This window comes from Protopterus annectens, chromosome 16.part0 (genome assembly GCF_019279795.1).
Source record: "Protopterus annectens isolate FY-2018-M chromosome 16.part0, PAN1.0, whole genome shotgun sequence".
Lineage (NCBI taxonomy): Eukaryota > Metazoa > Chordata > Ceratodontiformes > Protopteridae > Protopterus > Protopterus annectens.
This window is the reverse complement of record NC_056750.1, coordinates 68,732,511-68,753,833: the sequence shown is the minus strand read 5'-3', so window position 1 is coordinate 68,753,833 and position 21,323 is coordinate 68,732,511. Positions and strand designations below refer to the sequence as shown.

The 21,323-nt window shown below is 38.8% G+C and overlaps 1 protein-coding gene across 1 annotated transcript in view; it reads left to right on the top strand.

The window, feature by feature from the left end:
• Nucleotides 1–21,323, top strand: part of LPCAT4 (lysophosphatidylcholine acyltransferase 4) — a 752,085-nt gene that overhangs the window by 546,373 nt on the left and 184,389 nt on the right. Inside the window, exon 8 of the mRNA XM_044058233.1 lies at nt 13,389–13,443. Within this exon, the coding sequence (XP_043914168.1) occupies nt 13,389–13,443 (55 nt within the window). The remainder of the gene's footprint in view (nt 1–13,388; nt 13,444–21,323) is intronic.

Genomic DNA, 21,323 nt, shown 5'->3' with positions numbered 1-21,323 from the left:
AGTCTAGGGAATACCCAGGGTAATAACTAGCCATGGCTCCATTCAAAATAAAATAAGTAAATACAAAGGTGGGGAAGCTTACCATAAAGAAAACTGGATAAGTCATGGGTTTTATTCAAATAAAAGTTAAAAAGCATTTTTTGAACAAAGCAGTTAGATTTGAGAGTAATCTTACTTTGTTTGTAGAAAGCACATTTCAAAATGATCACCATCACATTAAATAATTACCTTTTACTTCCTATTTCTTCAGTCTCCATAACCTTACAGGCTTTGCTAATAATCTCTTGTGTTCATACAGCTGGAATCCTTAATTATAAATAAATTTAACATTAGGTTGTAGTCTAAACATTCAACAAGACCACTGCATAAAAGACATTACTGACTGTTAAAAGTTCCTTATAATGGGGAATTGAGGGAGACAGCTAATACAAAATAGGCAACAACGTTTGTTATCTACCACCGTGATTAGTACCATCTCACAGCCGTACTGTAGTATTGACTGTTTTATTTCTCAGCCTTTACAACCTAGGTGTAAAATGCCAAATTTTTCATTGGTATGGGTAGAAAGCCCTAAAGGATTACTATTACAAACCTCCGTAATTTTGGATTAGATGTCAGTCTTTTATGTTTGGCAGAATATTGATAATCATCTCAGACACATGCCAGTGATATCCCCCTAAAAATGTCTACAGAACCAGTAGGAACTCTAAGAGATTAAGTTCTAACATGACCTGAATGGGTTTTCTAGATGAGTTGTTAAGAAAGTAAAGGGATAGCTAACCAGTCTGGAACATTCTTTGTAACCATTGTTGCTAAAGAAACAATAACTGATTTGATTTTATAATACTTTTAGTCCTGGAGACATTCAGAAAGATGTCTTCATGGATCTGTGCAATGCAAAATCATTTTACAAAAGTCATAAGAATGTAGATAAAAGGCTGATATAAATCTTTATACTAATAGCTATAGTGTGCTTGGTATTAATTGATGTAGCTGTAATCATATTTGCACCCACTGGAAACAGTAAACCCCTGTGAAGCACATATGTTTCTGGTCCCTCATCCAAGTCACTTAGCTGAGCTGTCTGGAGTGTTGCATCTAGAAAGACATTTCTCAGTGCTTAGCCATGAGCGCTGCTTTTGCTGTTGCTTCTTTTTCTATTGAAGTTTGTATTTCTTAATAAATTTGTTAAATATTAATATTTGTATTAGTGTAGTACCTCGCAGGCTGCTTGGCGCAGATGTAGGAGTGGTCTTAGTGGCTGACAGGTGAAAGGGCATTGTCATCGTATCGAAACATGTATGATTGACATTCATGCAGATGCAACATGAATATTCATTCTATTTGTACTTTACCCTTTACCTGAATTTAGTGTGACCTCGAAGTTGGTATATTTAATTAGCAGGGGGGGTACAGGGGGCTTGCCCTCCTGCAGAAATGAATGACAAAAAGTATAATGCTAGTATTTTTTCCTTTGTTTTTGAAGGGGGGGGCTGTGACCCCCTGTATCCTCTTGTGGGAGGCTGTGTCCCCCCACCCTCCCCAACTAAATATACCAACTCCAAGACTGTACTACCTTCAGAAAAAGGGTAAACTAAAAATAGACAATGAATATTCATGCCGCCTTCAGTATGAATATTACTTATGTTTACGAACACATCGCCGATTGTTGGATGGTGGGTGGAGTTTGGCAGAACTTGCTACTGTGCATCCTGCGAGGTACTACACTAATACAAAGCCAAATATTGCAATTCTGTTGTTGATGATTAAAGATTCTATTACATGCATTATATCTAAGGAGGAGAAAATAAAAGAAAATTGTACCTGTGAGTACTTGGGTAGCATTTAGTATGAAAATAGGAATGTGAAAAAAGATGCGCATAAGGAGGTTAGATCAGAACAGTGTCAGGTTTAAAACCTGTTACCCAGTCAGTCATACAGAGGATGATTTGAAAAATCAACAGCAAAGCACAATATGGCAAAATGTTTGCCTTTGGCATTAAGGAGGAAGAAGGTATAGCAGTTTCTTGGGAGAAAATAAGATCAGTGGGGGTTTCAAACCTGCGCTTTTTACATGGAGGTAAAACCCCATCCCAGCTCCAAGCTGGGGACTTTAGTCCTGCAACTACAAGCTTAATATACTCATTAATATGGGTACTGCACCTTAGACAACCCCTGACTGCAGCGACTTTATCCAGGACGAGGGCATATCAACCCCATGCGAATCTTCTAGCATTTGACTTTGTGCTTCTGTCTGGACAGCTTCAGCTTGTATAGCATTTACTGACAATGCAGAGGATTTACAGAGGGCTTTCTCCTCAGAAACCTATAAAGATAAGCCTTGAATTTTGTTAGCACAGTAAATATCTCAGATCAAAATGAGGGGCCAAGAGAGAAATAAACAAGGTTGTCCAGTTTTAAGTTTCTGTGAGGACAGACGTGGTTGAATGTCACTTTAGTGGTATAGCATAGGTTAAAGTTTTTATAGTTAGTGAGGTTAGTGAAGGTTCAAGGACAAGCACATCAGCTTAGGAGAAAGTGTGAGAAAGCTGGAAAACTGGTGGATAATGAAGCTTAATTCTTTGTTGCTTGTCTGTTTGCTATATTCAGTGTTGTACAACATTGCTTAAAACTTGGAGCTGGAAGGAAAAGTGTTTCCTAACATTTGTAGCGATGAACAGTTTGTCTCTGACGAAGCAGCCATTAGGTGAAGACATTCCTCAGTTTAAGGGTGAAAAATACTTTTACCAAGAATCCCATTTTTGTCTCTGAGGGTTAAAGCAGAGATTTCTGTCGTCGGTATGTTGTAAAGAGGTTTTCCCTGGACAAAAGCAATGTCATACATGAAGCAGTGGCAGTCTAGCCAGATGCTACGAATGAAATTAAGGAGCAGGTTTTTGGGAGGCACTTATAATACTGATGATGTTTCTGTCTTCATTCACCTATGTCTGGTTGGGGTACCAGAGAAAAGAATTTTTGTTTTACTCAGTTTAGTAAATAGATACCTGGAAGCAATCCATTCCTTAACTTACATTACATCTCATTCAGTCAAACTGTTCACTGACGCAGTAGAATTTCTTGAAAAGGGACATGCATCAAGTTTCAAGGTTGCATTCAGGACTAGAGGGCATAGGAGGTAGTTTTTAAGCTTTTTTCTCTGCTATAAATCAGGCAAGTTTGCACAGAGCTGCCTACTGTGAGGTGGTTAGCAGTAGCAAATGCCTAGACAGTAAAATTTCCTTATAAAGTTAGGATCAGGTCCAAATCCTGTTAAACAGTGTGGCATTGCATGGAATTAAGCTTAAGACCAGCTAGTTTGTGATTGAATAGTATTACCATATCCTAGCATTTTATAACATCCTGCCCTTAACCTCATAAACTACCCTAGGAGACCCCTGTTAAAAATCCAGTCCTTAATCCTAAACAGCCCACCCTATTAGAGGACTGACCAACATAGATATGTAATTTCCTAATGTTCTGTGGCCAGCTTGGTAGATTTGGGCATCCTATGGCAATGTAGCAGTTGTCTGATATACTTAGACAACCAGTTAATTGTTTAAGAAAATAACACAGTATGTAAGATATGTAAATACACAAGAAAAGTATTATCCTAGCGAACAGGCCCCCCCCACAAATCCCTTAGTTACCTCCCTATTAACATGCCCCCACCCCTTATCCTTGTATGGAAGCCCATGATACTCGGAATCCAAATGAGTTTGGGGTTAGCGGCTAGGCTTGTAAGGGCCCTAGTGGAAGTTAGCATAGTAAAAACCTATTAACCTATGATTATTGGAGTTTATATAAGTAAAACATTAGTGGTAATAAAAGCAAAAGTCCTGGGAAACCTAGCCTGTGATTTAAACAAAACGTGCTAGAGAGACAGATATGTCTCCAAGAGACTGCTGCTACTCTGGAATAAACTCCCAATTCACATTAAGCAGAACTCCTCAATTACCCTATTTAAGCACAAACTGGACAATGGGATGGGAGACTGTAAACTCACCCCTGGGGTGGCACCTATGTCCTTCATGGACAGGAGCATCTCGTGCCAGTCATACATTCCCTCTGCAAACAATAAAAACATCTAACAATGGTCAGTTAGGGAACAGAGGTATTACATGGCTAGGCTTGTAAAGGCCTTAGGGCCATTACCCTAGTAACCTCCTATGAATCTATGAAACAGTGGCGATGATACATGTCCAGTCAGGGTAATACTTATCAAACCTGAACTGAAACTACAGTGTAGCGATGGTCTGTAATGCAGTGATGGGGACCTTGAGAAGACCAGTAGACAAAGCTACTATATCTGTACAGAATGGCTGACCAGGTCAAATATCACTGCTGAGTGCTGAGTTCATCGATATCCATCCCCTTCTACATGTGGTCATCAACCAGACAAACTGGAGCATGCAGAGCTCTGTCCTCCACATGAACAGGAAAAAAATAAGATCCAGAAATGGTCCTTGGCTTGGCAGAGAAGAGTGAGGGTTTTAATATGCCCCATCTTTAAGTGGAGCACTTTAGCTGCGGTCAGAGATATAAGCTGGATCATCGTTGATGGCCAATGAAAATGTAGGATGCAGACAGATGAGTCGCACTGAATCCTACTAGTGACTGACCAGTCTAGGATGAGGTATTCTCACAAGGTCTCATATCTGAGACTGGCCACCCGTTTGGGAACAGATAATGGCTAAAGATTCTTGTTTACCATCAGTTCAAGGTCACAAGTGTAGAATATGACCCCCTCCCCCCATTTCATGCAGATTTGAGCATTCATAATGTAATTGAAATGCAAATTATTTGCTATGCATACATTAAAGTTGATTGATTGGTCACTTGGTTAAAGGAATGGATGTGCAGATGTTGAGGGAGGGGGGGAGTACATGCTTATGAATATTCATTAACTCCATTACCTAATGAAAATTCATAAAATGAGTCTGCTGAAATGTTGCTGCAGTTAGTATATACAAGCAAACAAAAGTTGTTGTCCTACTTAGCTGAAATCCTTGATGCAGTACTGTTAAATTTTGAATACTGCCTCATAATAATGAAATGACAGTATAAGATGGAATATTTAAACACTTTCTTTCACTTCAGGGATACTGTTGTTGCCCTGTCACACTCAGGTTCTCAGCAAGAGTGCTGTGGTCTAGCAGAAACAGTAAGAAAGAGCTTCAGAACATCCCACTCAACTGTCCCTTTTCTGGGATTGTCCCTGAGTTGGCCATATATTTTTGCACTATCCCTTGTGAAATAATTGATTTTCTGGTAAACCACTGAGAATAAGTCAGTCAAAAACACCAGACATTAAAGTTTCATACTTCTAGAATAAGTCAGTCAGTAACACCAGATATTAGAGTTTCATACTTCTAGAATAAGTCAGTCAATAACACCAGACATTAGAGTTTCATACTTCTAGAATAAGTCAGTCAGTAACACCAGGCATTAGAGTATCATACTTCTAGAATAAGTCAGTCAGTAACACCAGACATTAGAGTTTCATAGTTCTAGAATAAGTCAGTCAGTAACACCAGACATTAGAGTTTCATATGTCTAGAATAAGTCAGTCAGTAACACCAGACATTAGAGTTTCATACTTCTAGAATAAGTCAGTCAGTAACACCAGACATTAGAGTTTCATACTTCTAGAATAAGTCAGTCAGTAACACCAGACATTAGAGTTTCATACTTCTAGAATAAGTCAGTCAGTAACACCAGACATTAGAGTTTCATACTTCTAGAATAAATCAGTCAGTAACACCAGACATTAGAGTTTCATATAGTAACACCAGACATTAGAGTTTCATATTTCTAAAATAAATCAGTCAGTAACACCAGACATTAGAGTTTCATACTTCTAGAATAAGTCAGTCAGTAACACCAGATATTAGAGTTTCATACTTCGAGAATAAGTCAGTCAATAACACCAGACATTAGAGTTTCATACTTCTAGAATAAGTCAGTCAATTACACCAGACAGAGTTTCATACTTCTAGAATAAGTCAGTCAGTAACACCAGACATTAGAGTTTCATACTTCTAGAATGTCAATGAGTAACACCAGACATTAGAGTTTCATACTTCTAGAATAAATCAGTCAGTAACACCAGACATTAGAGTTTCATATAGTAACACCAGACATTAGAGTTTCATATTTCTAAAATAAATCAGTCAATAACACCAGACATTAGAGTTTCATACTTCTAGAATAAGTCAGTCAGTAACACCAGATATTAGAGTTTCATACTTCTAGAATATGTTAATCAGTAACACCAGATATTAGATTTTCATACTTCCAGAATAAGTCAGTCAGTAACACCAGACATTAGAGTTTCATATTTCTAGACTAAATCAGTCAGTAACACCAGACATTAGAGTTTCATACTTCTAGAATAAGTCAGTCAGTAACAGCAGACATTAGAGTTTCATACTTTGAGAATGTCAGTCAATAACACCAGACATTAGAGTTTCATACTTCTAGAATAAGTCAGTCAATAACACCAGACATTAGAGTTTCATACTTCTAGAATAAGTCAGTCAGTAACACCAGAGATTAATGTTTCATACTTCTAGAGTAAATCAGTCAATAACACCAGATATTAGAGTTTCATACTTCTAGAATAAGTCAGTCAATAACACCAGACATTAGAGTTTCATACTTCTAGAATAAGTCAGTCAATAACACCAGACAGAGTTTCATACTTCTTTTTGTTATGAAATTGCATGTTGATGCAAACCCTGTTGTTCTATTAACCTTTTAAGTGAATTAAAGTAATATTTAAAAAGTGGCACATTATTGTGAAACAATACACAAAATTTCTTTGAAAGAGCCTGACTGAGAATAATCAGCAGGCCAGCAGCAGTGTACGGCAGTGTCTGGCAGTGTGCAGCAATGTGTAGCAGTGTGTTGCAGCATGCAGGAGTGTGCATCAATTATGGTCTCACACAGGATCATTATGGCTAAAGCTTAACTTTGTCATATTTGAAGTATAGGACAATGACAAGCCTAGATAGATAATGTTCACCATTGCTGTAACCAGAAATAGCTTGCTTATGAATATGCATTACCTACCCTCTGTCTAATGATTATGTAGTTAATGAATATTTAGTAAGTATTCATGATACAGCAGTCAACGAGTGAATTAATTTTGCTGCTGTGGGGTTTGAGCAGAGTTTGCTATTGTCCATTCAGAATAATTGGGTTTCACATTATCGCCCACTTAAAGAGTAGAGACCACTCCATGGCACAGAAAGCTAAAGGCCTGACTAATGACCAGGCCACGGGTGGAGACTGGAAAGGACTTGAGAGAAGGCAAACAGAGCTCCAATGTGGCATGGAGTCTAACCCACTGAATGACTAAGAACTTGGGAAGGAAGATTATTCAGAATGCATTAGATGGGCTAATATGTGAAGACCAAGCTAGTTGAGGATAGTACAGTAGCTACATTTGTTTATATATTTATGTGCTTATTTATTTTTGTTTTATTTATTTATTTGTTGGCCACGTAAGCCCAACTATCATAAGTGTTTCTTTTCAGGATGAGCCCTGGAGCACTGAATGGTGAAGTCACTCTAAGTCGTCTACTACACGGAACATAAGTCTGGACTACATGGAACAGTGTGCACTAGGCTAATGACCATGGGAGACTTTTTATGCCTAGCCATATATCCCAAATGTATCTGAAAAGTTTAGGGATCTTAAGATGATTCTAAGGGGTATCTGTAGGCTACGGCTTGAGTGGTAAAGCATTTTCAGGTTGTCTCTGTCCATTAGGGACAAGGAAGGGAAAGATTCAAACCCCAGTATTAACCCACTATGCTAACTGATAATAGCTCATAGCTTTAATCCTCTGTGATAGTCTACACAAGTCATTGAGGCTATATTAAAGGTATGAACCCATGAGATTGCCACAATGATGGTTAGGGCCAGGGGAAAAAAAATATCCACTCTTCATAGCTACCTAAGGCATGGCCTTTCTCAGTTCAGATATCGTTCCAGCACTGGTGACCTATACAAATGTATGCCAACAGACTGAGTTCAGTTGTAGAATGTGTGCCCCCCGCCCCCACACACAGGGTGATGTAGTACAGCAGACAGATGCATTATGGGAATAGGTGGGTGATAAGGTAAAATGAATAGGCATGATGATCAGCAGGTAAAAAGAGAAAAATGTAAGAGTGCAGCTAAAGAAATCCGATGTTATTTATATAAAGGAGCTGATTCTAACACAGTGGGGCAACTGAATAATAAATGGGCATGCGGTGATGTGTAGGAAATGTGGTGTTACAGAGTGCAGCTAAAGAAATCCGATGTTATTTATATAAAGGAGCTGATTCTAACACAGTGGGGCAATTGAATAATAAATGGGCATGCGGTGATGTGTAGGAAATGTGCTGTTACAGAGTGCAGCTAAAGAAATCCGATGTTATTTATATAAAGGAGCTGATTCTTACACAGTGGGGCAACTGAATAATAAATGGGCATGCGGGGATGTGTAGGAAATGTGCTGTTACAGAGTGCAGCTAAAGAAATCCGATGTTATTTATATAAAGGAGCTGATTCTTACACAGTGGGGCAACTGAATAATAAATGGGCATGCGGGGATGTGTAGGAAATGTGGTGTTACAGAGTGCAGCTAAAGAAATCTGATGTTATTTATATAAAGGAGCTGATTCTAACACAGTGGGGCAATTGAATAATAAATGGGCATGCGGTGATGTGTAGGAAATGTGGTGTTACAGAGTGCAGCTAAAGAAATCTGATGTTATTTATATAAAGGAGCTGATTCTAACACAGTGGGGCAACTGAATAATAAATGGGCATGCGGTGATGTGTAGGAAATGTGGTGTTACAGAGTGCAGCTAAAGAAATCCGATGTTATTTATATAAAGGAGCTGATTCTTACACAGTGGGGCAACTGAATAATAAATGGGCATGCGGTGATGTGTAGGAAATGTGGTGTTACAGAGTGCAGCTAAAGAAATCCGATGTTATTTATATAAAGGAGCTGATTCTAACACAGTGGGGCAACTGAATAATAAATGGGCATGTGGTGATGTGTAGGAAATGTGGTGTTACAGAGTGCAGCTAAAGAAATCCGATGTTATTTATATAAAGGAGCGGATTCTTATACAGTGGGGCAACTGAATAATAAATGGGCATGCGGGGATGTGTAGGAAATGTGGTGTTACAGAGTGCAGCTAAAGAAATCTGATGTTATTTATATAAAGGAGCTGATTCTAACACAGTGGGGCAACTGAATAATAAATGGGCATGCGGGGATGTGTAGGAAATGTGGTGTTACAGAGTGCAGCTAAAGAAATCTGATGTTATTTATATAAAGGAGCTGATTCTAACACAGTGGGGCAATTGAATAATAAATGGGCATGCGGGGATGTGTAGGAAATGTGGTGTTACAGAGTGCAGCTAAAGAAATCTGATGTTATTTATATAAAGGAGCTGATTCTAACATAGTGGGTCAACTGAATAATAAATGGGCATGCGGGGATGTGTAGAAAATGTGGTGTTACAGAGTGCAGCTAAAGAAATCTGATGTTATTTATATAAAGGAGCTGATTCTAACACAGTGGGGCAATTGAATAATAAATGGGCATGCGGTGATGTGTAGGAAATGTGGTGTTACAGAGTGCAGCTAAAGAAATCCAATGTTATTTATATAAAGGAGCTGATTCTAACGCAGTGGGGCAACTGAATAATAAATGGGCATGCGGGGATGTGTAGGAAATGTGGTGTTACAGAGTGCAGCTAAAGAAATCTGATGTTATTTATATAAAGGAGCTGATTCTAACACAGTGGGGCAATTGAATAATAAATGGGCATGCGGGGATGTGTAGGAAATGTGGTGTTACTTGAAAACTAGTATCATAAACAAATTGGTTCATGTTGAGAAACAGATAACGGAAACTAAAAAAAAAAAAAAAACAAATTGGGAGTCTCATTTGTGAAGCAGTATAGAATAATGAAAATGTGCAGCATTTAAGATACAAAGGGGATGGAATGAGGAAGACAGAGTGAATAAGAAAGGAACACAAAAGGCAATTGGAAAAGCTAAGGGCCAAAACTGAGGAAATGGAAGAAAGAAGGCGATCATACCATATATAGGTAAGTAGAAGGGGAGAAATATAAATAGCGGAGTTAAGTAAAATAACAGAAAAATTATGTAAAGAAAGCAGGCTGTTAAAGAAACAAAAAGGAGACTCAGTAACTCTAAACTCTCTGGAAGCCACCTGTAGGGAGGCATATAACACAAAAAGGCATAATGAAAGAAATTCAAAAATGAATAATGTATGAAACAGAGGGTTTTGATTCACGTTGTTGCAGAAATCTTAAAGAACTGAAAGTAGAACTGATAAGACCACTAAATTAATTACTTTATCAAAGAGAGAGAGAGGTTGGCATAATGGTTTAGGTTTTTAACTTACAGATATAAGGTACAGGGTTTGATTCTGATCTTTGGCTATTGGCTTGGCTTGTAATAGTCTGCAGACTGATAGCCTAGGTTTTACCTATTAATCTGTCTAAAACTATGAGAATAAAGTAAGGTTTCTGAAAATTTCAATGTGGTCTGTGCTGAAGATAAAATCATTGCAAAAACATAACTTTAGAATTTACATAAGCCGAAGGGACTTGGGACCTAAGACAGCATAGATTCATAAAGGGGTGGTCTGGTCAGGTAAATCACTGTACTAAATAAAGAGAGTCTGCTCATGGATTTTTTAGACTTTCAACAAGACATTGGTGATTCTGCACTAAGATTGATGAGTCGTTGTAGTTTACACGGATAAAAACATTGGCTAGGCTGTAGGGTCAGAGGAAATGGAGTTTACTTGAAGGGTTTAGTTGCAAGACATTAGTGACTTGACATCCTAATGTGCGATCAGGGATGTGATTCACATTGTAGTTAAGTATCAGTGCTGCTGTATCTTACAGTTAGTATATGTAAAATATGAGGGAAATGGGGGACACAGACTGTCAAATGGGGGAGGCACAGACTGTCATGTCAGGAGGGTACAAGGCTGCAATGTCTTCCTGAAAAAATCCTTAGCAATCATTTTGTTTTTGAATGTCGATTGCTGTATGAAATGTTGCTATTTTTCTGATCACACTTTGAGTGTGAATTGCATTTCAGTAATGGACCCAAAAGAATGGTCTCTATTGGGGTATCCCAAAGTTATGTACATAGTGTTTCCAGCATTTGCCTAAGTGATGTTAGTCAGATCAGAAAGGAAAATGCTTTCTGTCCCCTTCTGGCACAACATTATAAATGTGTTTGGTGTACAAGAAGATTTGGAAGCTGAGACAAGTGACTATACCATTAGAAGAACAGTATAAAATGTGACAGCTAAAATGTGAACATTGTTTATGTTGTTCAGTCAGTTTTTCAAATGAAACTCAGATGGCAGGACCTTCTTAATCAAGAAGACAATGAGACAAAGATTATTTTCTTTTTATTTTATACATGGCAGCCACACCCCACAACACCCTCATGTACAGTGCAGTACCCCATTAATGTAACTAATTGTGAGGTCACACACCTTCAGGGCAAATAAGACAAAAGCTGATCACCAATTCATCTGAATGGTTTTGATTGACCAGGTCTTGCTAAAAACTGAGTTGAAGACATAAAGAAAAATCTTTAATTCAATACTGAATAATGACAGCTGAGAAGAAAAAAAAAACAGGAATGGATTTATAGTTGGGCTAGAAACAAAAGAGGAAAGGGACCATATTGGGTGCCTTAAAAGTAAACAAGTTATGTCAGAGTACAAAAAGGTATATTTGAATGCACAGGAAGAGGTGTCAACTGTAGAAAATGAGACACTAACACACAAGTAGTGAAACCCCATCTGGAGTATTATATGCAGAACTGGGGACCTCATCTTTCTAAGGGCATAGATAGAATAAACGCATTTCAGGAGAAGAAAAGAAAAACATTTGCACAACATGCACCAGAAGTCTTGTAAAGACAGAAATGAAAAGAACTTGAGGTTCTCCCATTCGATGCTTGGCTGGAGCGCCTTCTGTGTGGAGTCTGCATGTCCTCCCCGCGGTCGAGTGGCCTTCGAAAGACATGCATAAATGGACGTGCCTTCGTTGAAGGTTGGGCGTCGAGCTGGCACCTCGGCACCGTAAAAATCTACTGCCAATCATTAGTGGACCGGAGTTCCGCTGTGACGACCCCTAACTGGGAAAAGCCGAAAGAAGAACAACAATGTTGAAGAAAAAATAGCAAAGGAAGGACATGAACATAACTTTTATACACCTTATTAGAATGCAGATTCCAGGCGACTACCATCTGTCAAAAAGATAAATGAGAACAAAGAGAAAACAGTTTGAAGACACGTAGTTGACAGCTGAAGGGAGACGTGTGGAAGTGGTATTTTTCACAGGTTGTCTTTCACAAGGTTGAAGCCCACAAAGTGAAATGCATAATTACAGTAACGTAATATGGAAGACCGATATGCTGAAGACAACAATGTCTAAAAATCTTTAATAGTAACTATCCCTACTAGTGTAAACCGAGGAACAAGTGCTAATGTGGGTCCCGTGGATGAGCAGTCCAGACGTTCAACATTGTTGTCTTCTGCCTATAGACAACCTTTTTCATAAAGTGATGAGTTGTTGTAACAATTTTTTTAAAGAAACGTATGATGAAGAATAAAGCTGAGATTCAGTCAGTGCTGTGCATAGACAGACAAAGCCTTAATTACAACCCATGAGACTCAGGTTTAATTACTGGCTTAGGCATCTGAAGTGCTGGCAGGGAGAAATAGGTGTGCCCATCTGAGAGGGGTGGGATTCAGAAATGTTCCTGAAAGTAGACATGGTCCATAGATGGGATTAGCCGCTGGATCTGCTGATGAACACTGAGGTGGGGGTGTGGGAAAATAAGGGTAGGTCATAATCTCCCTCAGCAAGCAGAAGTAGTTACCTGCGCCAGTTCCAGGACATGCTTAGGATCCGTGTCAGCCCCACCTTGCTCAGAGAAGTGTGGGGGAGGGGGGAGAAGGAGGAGCAGGTAGGGCCAGTAATGGACAGGGGAAATGAGACTGCCAGACAGAATGAAGCAGGGTGGACCGGAGAAAGAAATGTAAAGGAAAAAAAAAGAATAATTCTGAAATTCATGCAATCTTGCTGCATTATTAGGGTCTGGGGAAAATTAAGTAATTGGATTAATAAAGTCTGTACCATATCCAATAGGAAGGTAAATGGATGGCTTGTGGCCAAAATGGTCCTTCTCTGCCAAAAGAATTCATGTTTCTGCACTCAGATTGTATCTTTTGTTCATAGTAACTAATTGTTGATTTGTGTTATTATTGTTAAATGTTTTCTCCATGGGAATTATGTCTGTTCTTTCTAATTTTAGGTTTAAGGTGCTCTGGCTGACCTTATCCCAGCTCTACACTGATGTGGAAGTTGAGGTAATAAATTTCCTTCCAGTGTTTGTTCATTGCTTTTAACATGTAATGTAACAGTCAGATTTGTTGATTCATTATATTTAACTAGAGCCTGGGTTTGGCGGTCATTATCATGGAGCTGTGCATTTCTATTTGCTAAGTATTAGCTATAGGATGTAATATTGATGAGTTGTTGGAAACCTGCAGTCCCAGCAAAGTACCTAATCATGTTTAATAATCATATTTTAATGCTGACCATTAATAATCATATTTTAATGCTGACCATTAATAATCAATCATACTTTAATGCTGACCATTAATAATCATATTTAATGTTGACCATTAATAATCATATTTTAATGACCATTAATCATATTTTAACGATGACCATTAGTAATCATATTTTAATGCTCACAATTCCAGTTTCATTGCCAAGTTACCAGTTAGTTTGTCCCCCATAATAAAGGCCATAAGTCAACACATAGTTTCCATCAGAAACATTCTTGTAAAAAAAAAAAAAAAAAAAAAAAGTCTTTAATTAACCAAACTCTTTGGTATTTTCTATAGTGGTTTAATGATTACCATAATTTATTCATATATTTATTTATCATTTGTTTACCGAGAAAGTCCAACTGGGAGAGGCCCAGGGAGAAACAGTCCAGATGCAAGTCTTTGGAATGTGGGAGGAAACCAGAGCACCCAGAGGAAACCCATGCAAATGCAGGGAAGATATGCAGACTCCACACAGAAGCCATCCCAGCTGAGAATCGAACCACAGAACCTATTGCTGTGAGGCGATAACGCTAACCGCTGCACCACTGCATTGCCCAAGGAGATCATAGTGGTCTTGTTATTTGTGCAAAGACCCCTGTACTGAAAGGTTCTCATTGTAGGATTTTTTTTTTCTTGCAGACATTTTTTTGGATTATTTTCAGCAGCAATGACTCTATGAGTAATTAACAAGAACCCTAGTAGTTAATGGAATCTTGGTACCAAAATGGTCATATCAACAACATCTTTACTGCTCAAACCTGCGTGACAAAATGAGCCCCCGTACTGAACTTGAAAGGCTGCACTCTAGTGTCCAGTTTACTGTAAAATGCATATACAACTCTGTTCTAAACCAAATAGCGACTGTGTAAAAATATTACTACTCAGAACAGGAAAGATATTGTCTGATCTGTATCTTCTGACCCTGCCCTTTACAAAAACATTTTTTCTTTTCTTTGTTTTGCACTTAGTAGAACCTAACTTTTTGTCCCTGTTTCTCTTTACTGTATCTGTCTTCTTAACATAGATGCCTTTTTTAGAAGTTTACCTTCATTAAGTTGTTGTTTGTCTTTCGGCTTTTCCCGGTAAGGGGTCACCACAGCGGAACTCCGGTCCGCTAATGATTGGCAGTAGATTTTTACGAAACGCCGAGGTGCCAGCTTAGATGCTCAACCTTTAATGAAGGCATGCCCATTTACGCACACATGTCTTTCGAACGCTACCCAACCACGGGGAGGACATGCAGACTCCACACAGAAGGCACTCCCAAGCCCAGCCGAGAATCGAACGGGAGAACCTCTTGCTGTGAGTTAACAACGCTACCACCGTACCACTGCAGTTTAGCTTCATTAAGTAATTATAGTTAAATGCCCTTCAGCCCATATCAAATGCATTTCTCCCCTGCGGTCTTGCCTCCTCCTGATTTCATTGCACCATCCTATAACTGCTGTAAACCCATGTCATATCCTGTCCCTACTTTCATCCCAGATCATTCTTTGTCCTCAATTACTGAGTTTACTTTGATTATTTCATTCCCCTTTTCGTTGTGTTTGTAGGTTTCTTGCTCCTCTTTCCGTTGTTTGTAGGTTTCATTCCCCTTTCCATTGTTTGTAGGTTTCAGTCCCTTATTTCACTTATGTTCTTACATTTCATTTTCCTCTTTTAATTGTATTTTTAGGTTTCATTCTCCTCTTTCAATTATGTTTGCAGGTTTAAGTCCCCTCTTTCGGTTGTATTTGCAGGTTTAATTCTCTTTCAGCTGTGTTTGTAAATGTAATTTTCCTCTTTTAGTTATGTTTGTAGGCTTCATTCCCCTCTTACAGTTGTCTTTGTAGATTTAATTTCAATCTTTTAATTGTGTTTGTAGGTTTCATTTTCCTCTTTTAGATGTGTTGTAGGTTTCAGTCCCTTCTTTCAGTTCTGTTTTTAGGTTTCAGTGCCCTCTTTTAATTGTGTTTGTAGGCTTCATCCCCCTCTATTAGTTGGGTTTGTAGGTTTGATTCCCATATTTCAGTGGTGTTTCTAGGCTTCATCCTCTTTCAGTTGTTTGTAGGTTTCATTCCCCTCTTTCAGTGGTGTTTCTAGGCTTCATCCTCTTTCAGTTGTTTGTAGGTTTCATTCCCCTTTTTCAGTTATTGTAGATTTAATTTCCTTCTTTCAGTTGTGTTTGTAGGCTTCATTCCCTTCTTTCAGTTGTGTTTGTAGATTTCATTCCCTCTTTTAGTTATGTTTGTAGGTTTCATTCCCCTCTTGGTTGTCTGTAGATTTCATTCCCATCTTTCAGTTGTTTGTAGGTTTCATTCCCCTCTTTCTGTTGTGTTTGTAGGGTTCATTCCCCCTCCTTCAGTTGTGTTCATTCCCTCTTTTAGTTGTGTTTGTAGGTTCCATTCCCATCTTTAAGTTGTTTTTGTAGATTTTATTCCCCTCTTTTAGTTGGGCGGCCGTGGTGGTGCAGCAGTTAGCATTGCCACTTCACAGCAAGAGGTTCTCCGGTTCGAGCTTTGGCTGGGGTGCCTTCTGTGTGGAGTCTGCATGTTCTCCCTGTGATCGCATGGGTTTCCCCCGGGTGCTCCAGTTTCCTCCCACATCCCAAAGACATGCTGTAGATGGATTGGACACTCTAAATTGACCCTAGGCGGGACTGCATGCATGTGTGTGCCTTCTGTGGAAGGTTGGGTGCCGGGCTGACAACTCAACACCGTAAAAATCCACTGCCAATCATGAGCGAAAAGGTGATCCTCTGTAGTGATCCCTAACTGGGAAAAGCCGAAAGAAGAAGAAAATTCCCCTCTTTTTAGTTGTATTTGTAGGTTTCATTCCTCTCTTTTAATTGTGATTGTAGATTTTGTACCCCAGTTTCATTTGCTGTAGGTTTCATTTGATCCTTTCCATTGTGTTTCTAGGTTCCATTCCCATCTTTTATTTGTGTTTGTAGGTTTCATTCGGGTCCCTATTAATTTGACGAAGCTTTAGCTTGTCGAACTATGAAAGATCGACAGCTAAAGATTGAAAGAGCCAAACCACGAGTGGCCAGCTAAGCAAATTTTTTTGTCAGGGAAAGAATTTGCTTGTCTGTTAATGGGAATTTGCCCTTTCCCCGATATGGAGTGATCTCGGAGTTAGTATATTTAGTTATGGAGGGTGTGGGGGGTGGGGGGGAGCCTCCCACTTAATTCAGGTTGAATGGTTTTTGTTTTGTGTAATGACCAAGGAAATTCTTTCCATGGGAAAAATTTGCTTAGCTGATCATTCGCTGTTTTGATGTTTCGATCTTTAGCTGTCGATCGTTTGTAGTTCAACAAGCTAAAGTTTCATCAAATTAATAGGGGCCCTTTCATTCCCCATTTTGTTGCTTCTCCTACACTGTTAGCCTTTTTTATTTTCTTTCCATTCCCTCTGAACAATTCTACTTTTTATCTTGAACTTTTTACTCATCCCCATTTGTCATGGCCTTTCTCTTTTCTCTTCTAATCTCACTGCCTTTGTTACAATGCACCTTATTTCCTATAAATATTCTCTTTTCCTATTTCGTACTAGTGCAGTGTTTCCTGTTTAGAAACTGTAGAACCTTTGCATATTTCATGTTATTGTTCTTAGTCTTTGAACATTTGTTTTGTGCAATTTCCTATGGATATCGATTACCATAATTTAAATTTCCTGTCATATTCTTATTAAAATATACTTAGAGTTAAAAAATGGTTACAGCACAAAGGTGTTAACTTTAATGAAATTCTTCAGTTAACATTTTTTTCTGTCAATTGAAGGTATGAAGCTATATTAGCTTCACTATGTTAGTTAATTTTTTGAAAAACATTCTAAGAAAGCCTAACATTAGGAATGAGTTAGTAAACAAAATTGTGTTTAGGATGTGATTCCAAAAAAGAATTGGTAAGTATGTAGTTGATGACCCTGTCACCCCTTTCAGATATACTACTATGCTATTCCTAAGCCCCCCTCTGCCTCTGATTGATTTCACCTCAACTGCCTTATTTCCTTGTTTGCAACCAACTTTATGAAAATTACTTTTGTACACTGTTTCTGAGATTTTGCTAGACCATCATTTGTGATAATTCCTTTGTGATAATCCTGCTTGTAGAAATTCAGGTGATTTTAGTTCATGTTCTCGTAACATGTGCAATAGCAACATTTTACTGTTTCACTGATTAAGTTCTGATTGTACTAAGCGCACAGTAATGCAGTAACTGGAGATTTTGTTAAACATTAGGTTCTGTTCCTGCAAATAACGTATCAGAATTTCTAAGTACTCAGTGTCAAGAAAGGGTCCATTTAGTCACTGCCATTTGAAGATACTACCAGAAACACTTCTGAGGTGGATTGTACAGGGACCCCTAAACATAACCTGTTTAAGAATAATGTTGAGTAAATAAGTGCTGCACTGCTCACTCATGTAGTGTCGTCATTTAACAGTAAGACACCAAAGAACACTAAACAGAGGTGTAATTGTAGTCCATAGTCACACTACAACCCCCCACCCCCCGACTAGGTGAGAAGAAAATAAGAAAAGGGATTCTGCATGCAGAATCCTTCCTCTAAATCTTGTGTTCTCTGCATAAAACTCACTTGTTAATATTGTGTCCTTCTACTCAGTAACTATTGAGAAACTAACAATACTAGAATGTCTAAACTAGTTATCCTGAGAGGGTGGTTTAGCTAACTACATTCCATAGGTAATGAGGTGGCAGAGCACAGCACAATGAACACTTACTTAGGCGAGTACATGTTATACCGTACTCGGTAGGTAATACCCACTGCACTTAGGTGGGTATATGTCATACTGTACTCGGTAGGTAATACCTACTGTACTTACATAGGTATATGTTATACCTTACTTGGTAGGTAATGCCCACTGCACTTAGGCAGGTATATGTTATACCGTATTCTGTAGGTAATGTCCACTGCACTTAGGTGGGTATATGTCATACTTTACTCAGTAGGTAATACCTACTGTACTTGCATAGGTATATGTTATACCTTAGTAGGTAATGCCCACTGCGCTTAGGTGGCTATATGTTATACCTTACTCAGTAGGTAATACCCACTGCATTTAGGCGGGTATATGTTATACCGTAATTTGTAGGTAATACCCACTGCACTTAGGCGGGTATATGTTATACCATAATTTGTAGGTAATACCCACTGTACTTGGGTGGGTATGTGTTATACCGTACTCTGTAGGTAATACCCACTGCACTTAGGTGGGTATATGTTATACCGTACTTGGCAGGTAATACCCACTGCATTTAGGCGGATATATGTTATACCATAATTTGTAGGTAATACCCACTGGACGTAGGCGGGTATGTGTCATACCGTACTTGGTAGGTAATACCCACTGCACTTAGGCAAGTATATTATATGCCGTACTCAGTAAGTAATACCCACTGTACTTAGGCAGGTTTATTATATGCCGTACTCAGTAAGTAATACCCACAGCACTTAGGCGGGTATATTATATGCCGTACTCAGTAAGTAATACCCACTGCACTTAGGCGGGTATATTATATGCCATACTCAGTAAGTAATACCCACTGCACTTAGGCGGGTATATTATATGCCGTACTCAGTAAGTAATACCCACTGCACTTAGGCGGGTATATGTTATACCGTACTTGGTAGGTAATACCCACTGCACTTAGGCAGGTATATTATATGCCGTACTCAGTAAATAATACCCACTGCACTTAGGCGAGTATATTATATGCCATACTCAGTAAGTAATACCCACTGCACTTAGGCGGGTATGTGTTATACCGTACTCTGTAGGTAATACCCACTGCACTTAGGCGGGTATGTGTTATACCGTACTTGGTAGGTAATACCCACTGCACTTAGGCGGGTACATTATATACCATACTGAGTAAGTAATACCCACTGCACTTAGGCAGGTATATTATATACCGTACTGAGTAAGTAATACCCACTGCACTTAGGTGGGTATATGTTATACCGTACTTGGTAGGTAATACCCACTGCACTTAGGCGGGTATATTATATGCCGTACTCAGTAAGTAATACCCACTGCACTTAGGCGGGTATATTATATGCCATACTCAGTAAGTAATACCCACTGCACTTAGGCGGGTATATTATATGCCGTACTCAGTAAGTAATACCCACTGCACTTAGGCGGGTATATGTTATACCGTACTTGGTAGGTAATACCCACTGCACTTAGGCAGGTATATTATATGCCGTACTCAGTAAGTAATACCCACTGCACTTAGGCGGGTATATTATATGCCGTACTCAGTAAGTAATACCCACTGCACTTAGGCGGGTATGTGTTATACCGTACTCTGTAGGTAATACCCACTGCACTTAGGTGGGTATGTGTTATACCGTACTTGGTAGGTAATACCCACTGCACTTAGGCAGGTATATTATATACCGTACTGAGTAAGTAATACCCACTGCACTTAGGCAGGTATATTATATACCGTACTGAGTAAGTAATACCCACTGCACTTAGGTGGGTATATTTTATACCGTACTTGGTAGGTAATACCCACTGCACTTAGGCGGGTATATTATATGCCATACTCAGTAAGTAATACCCACTGCACTTAGATGCGTATATTGTATACCGTACTCAGTAAGTAACACCCACTGCATTATGTAGCACTGGCGTAGTACTTTGTGCTTCTCCCGATTACAGATAACGGTGTGTCTAATGCATCACTCTGTACTATGTTATCTGCATGCCATTCATCGAAAGTAGCAGGCTTCTGTACGCACTGTTCATTGCCGCACTCCATGCCTGTAAATCATGGCAATGTGTGGTGCAACAAACTAAACTTACTTCACAGGATGCATCTATGTAACTGCACTATGTTAGTGAACAGCTCAGCCTGTGTCTGCTGTTTGTTAAAGAGTCTAACATAAAAAACAGGAATGGATAAATTTGTGTGTTCAGCTACTTATGTAAGACCTTAATTTTACTACAAAAAGGAGACATATAACCATTGAAATAATTACCGTGGTTAAACTGTTATGGACTTTTCATCAAAACTCTACTTGGAAATAAGAGATAATATTTGAATCATGGCCTTAATGTGTTGTATATTATTTTTATGTCTAGGAATTGCCTGTAAAGTTTTCTGAAACCCGCAGGCCATCTGACAATTTCTGATCACTTTGGTTTAATATATAAGACACTGTTTTAAGGTCTCCCCACTTCAAAAGTAAAACTTATTTCAAGAATTTTCAGGGGGAATTGCAGTGGACACTTAAAAATAAACATTTGGTGTTGAGGCATTTCAAACCTTTTAACTACAAGACTTAATTTAGAAGAATCATAATTCTTAATTAATTTTTAAACAGAGGCATACATTTTCCAGTCTATTTTTAAGAAAACAAAATGATGGTATAACAACATTGCTGGAAAGAAACATCATGGGGGTTTGCTTTTAAGTTATGTCCAGCAGACATAGTAGGAAAAGATTTGTGCTATTCATGAGATGGCTCTCTACTGAAATGTCGACGCTTGAAATGCTGAGTGCTGAAAAGCTGAAAACACAGGAGAAGAGCGAACCTTGCGAAATCACTCTTATCCTTAAAACTTCATTTTGCAGGGGGGCATGCCCCACCTCCGCCCCACACCCCTGAACTTGTAT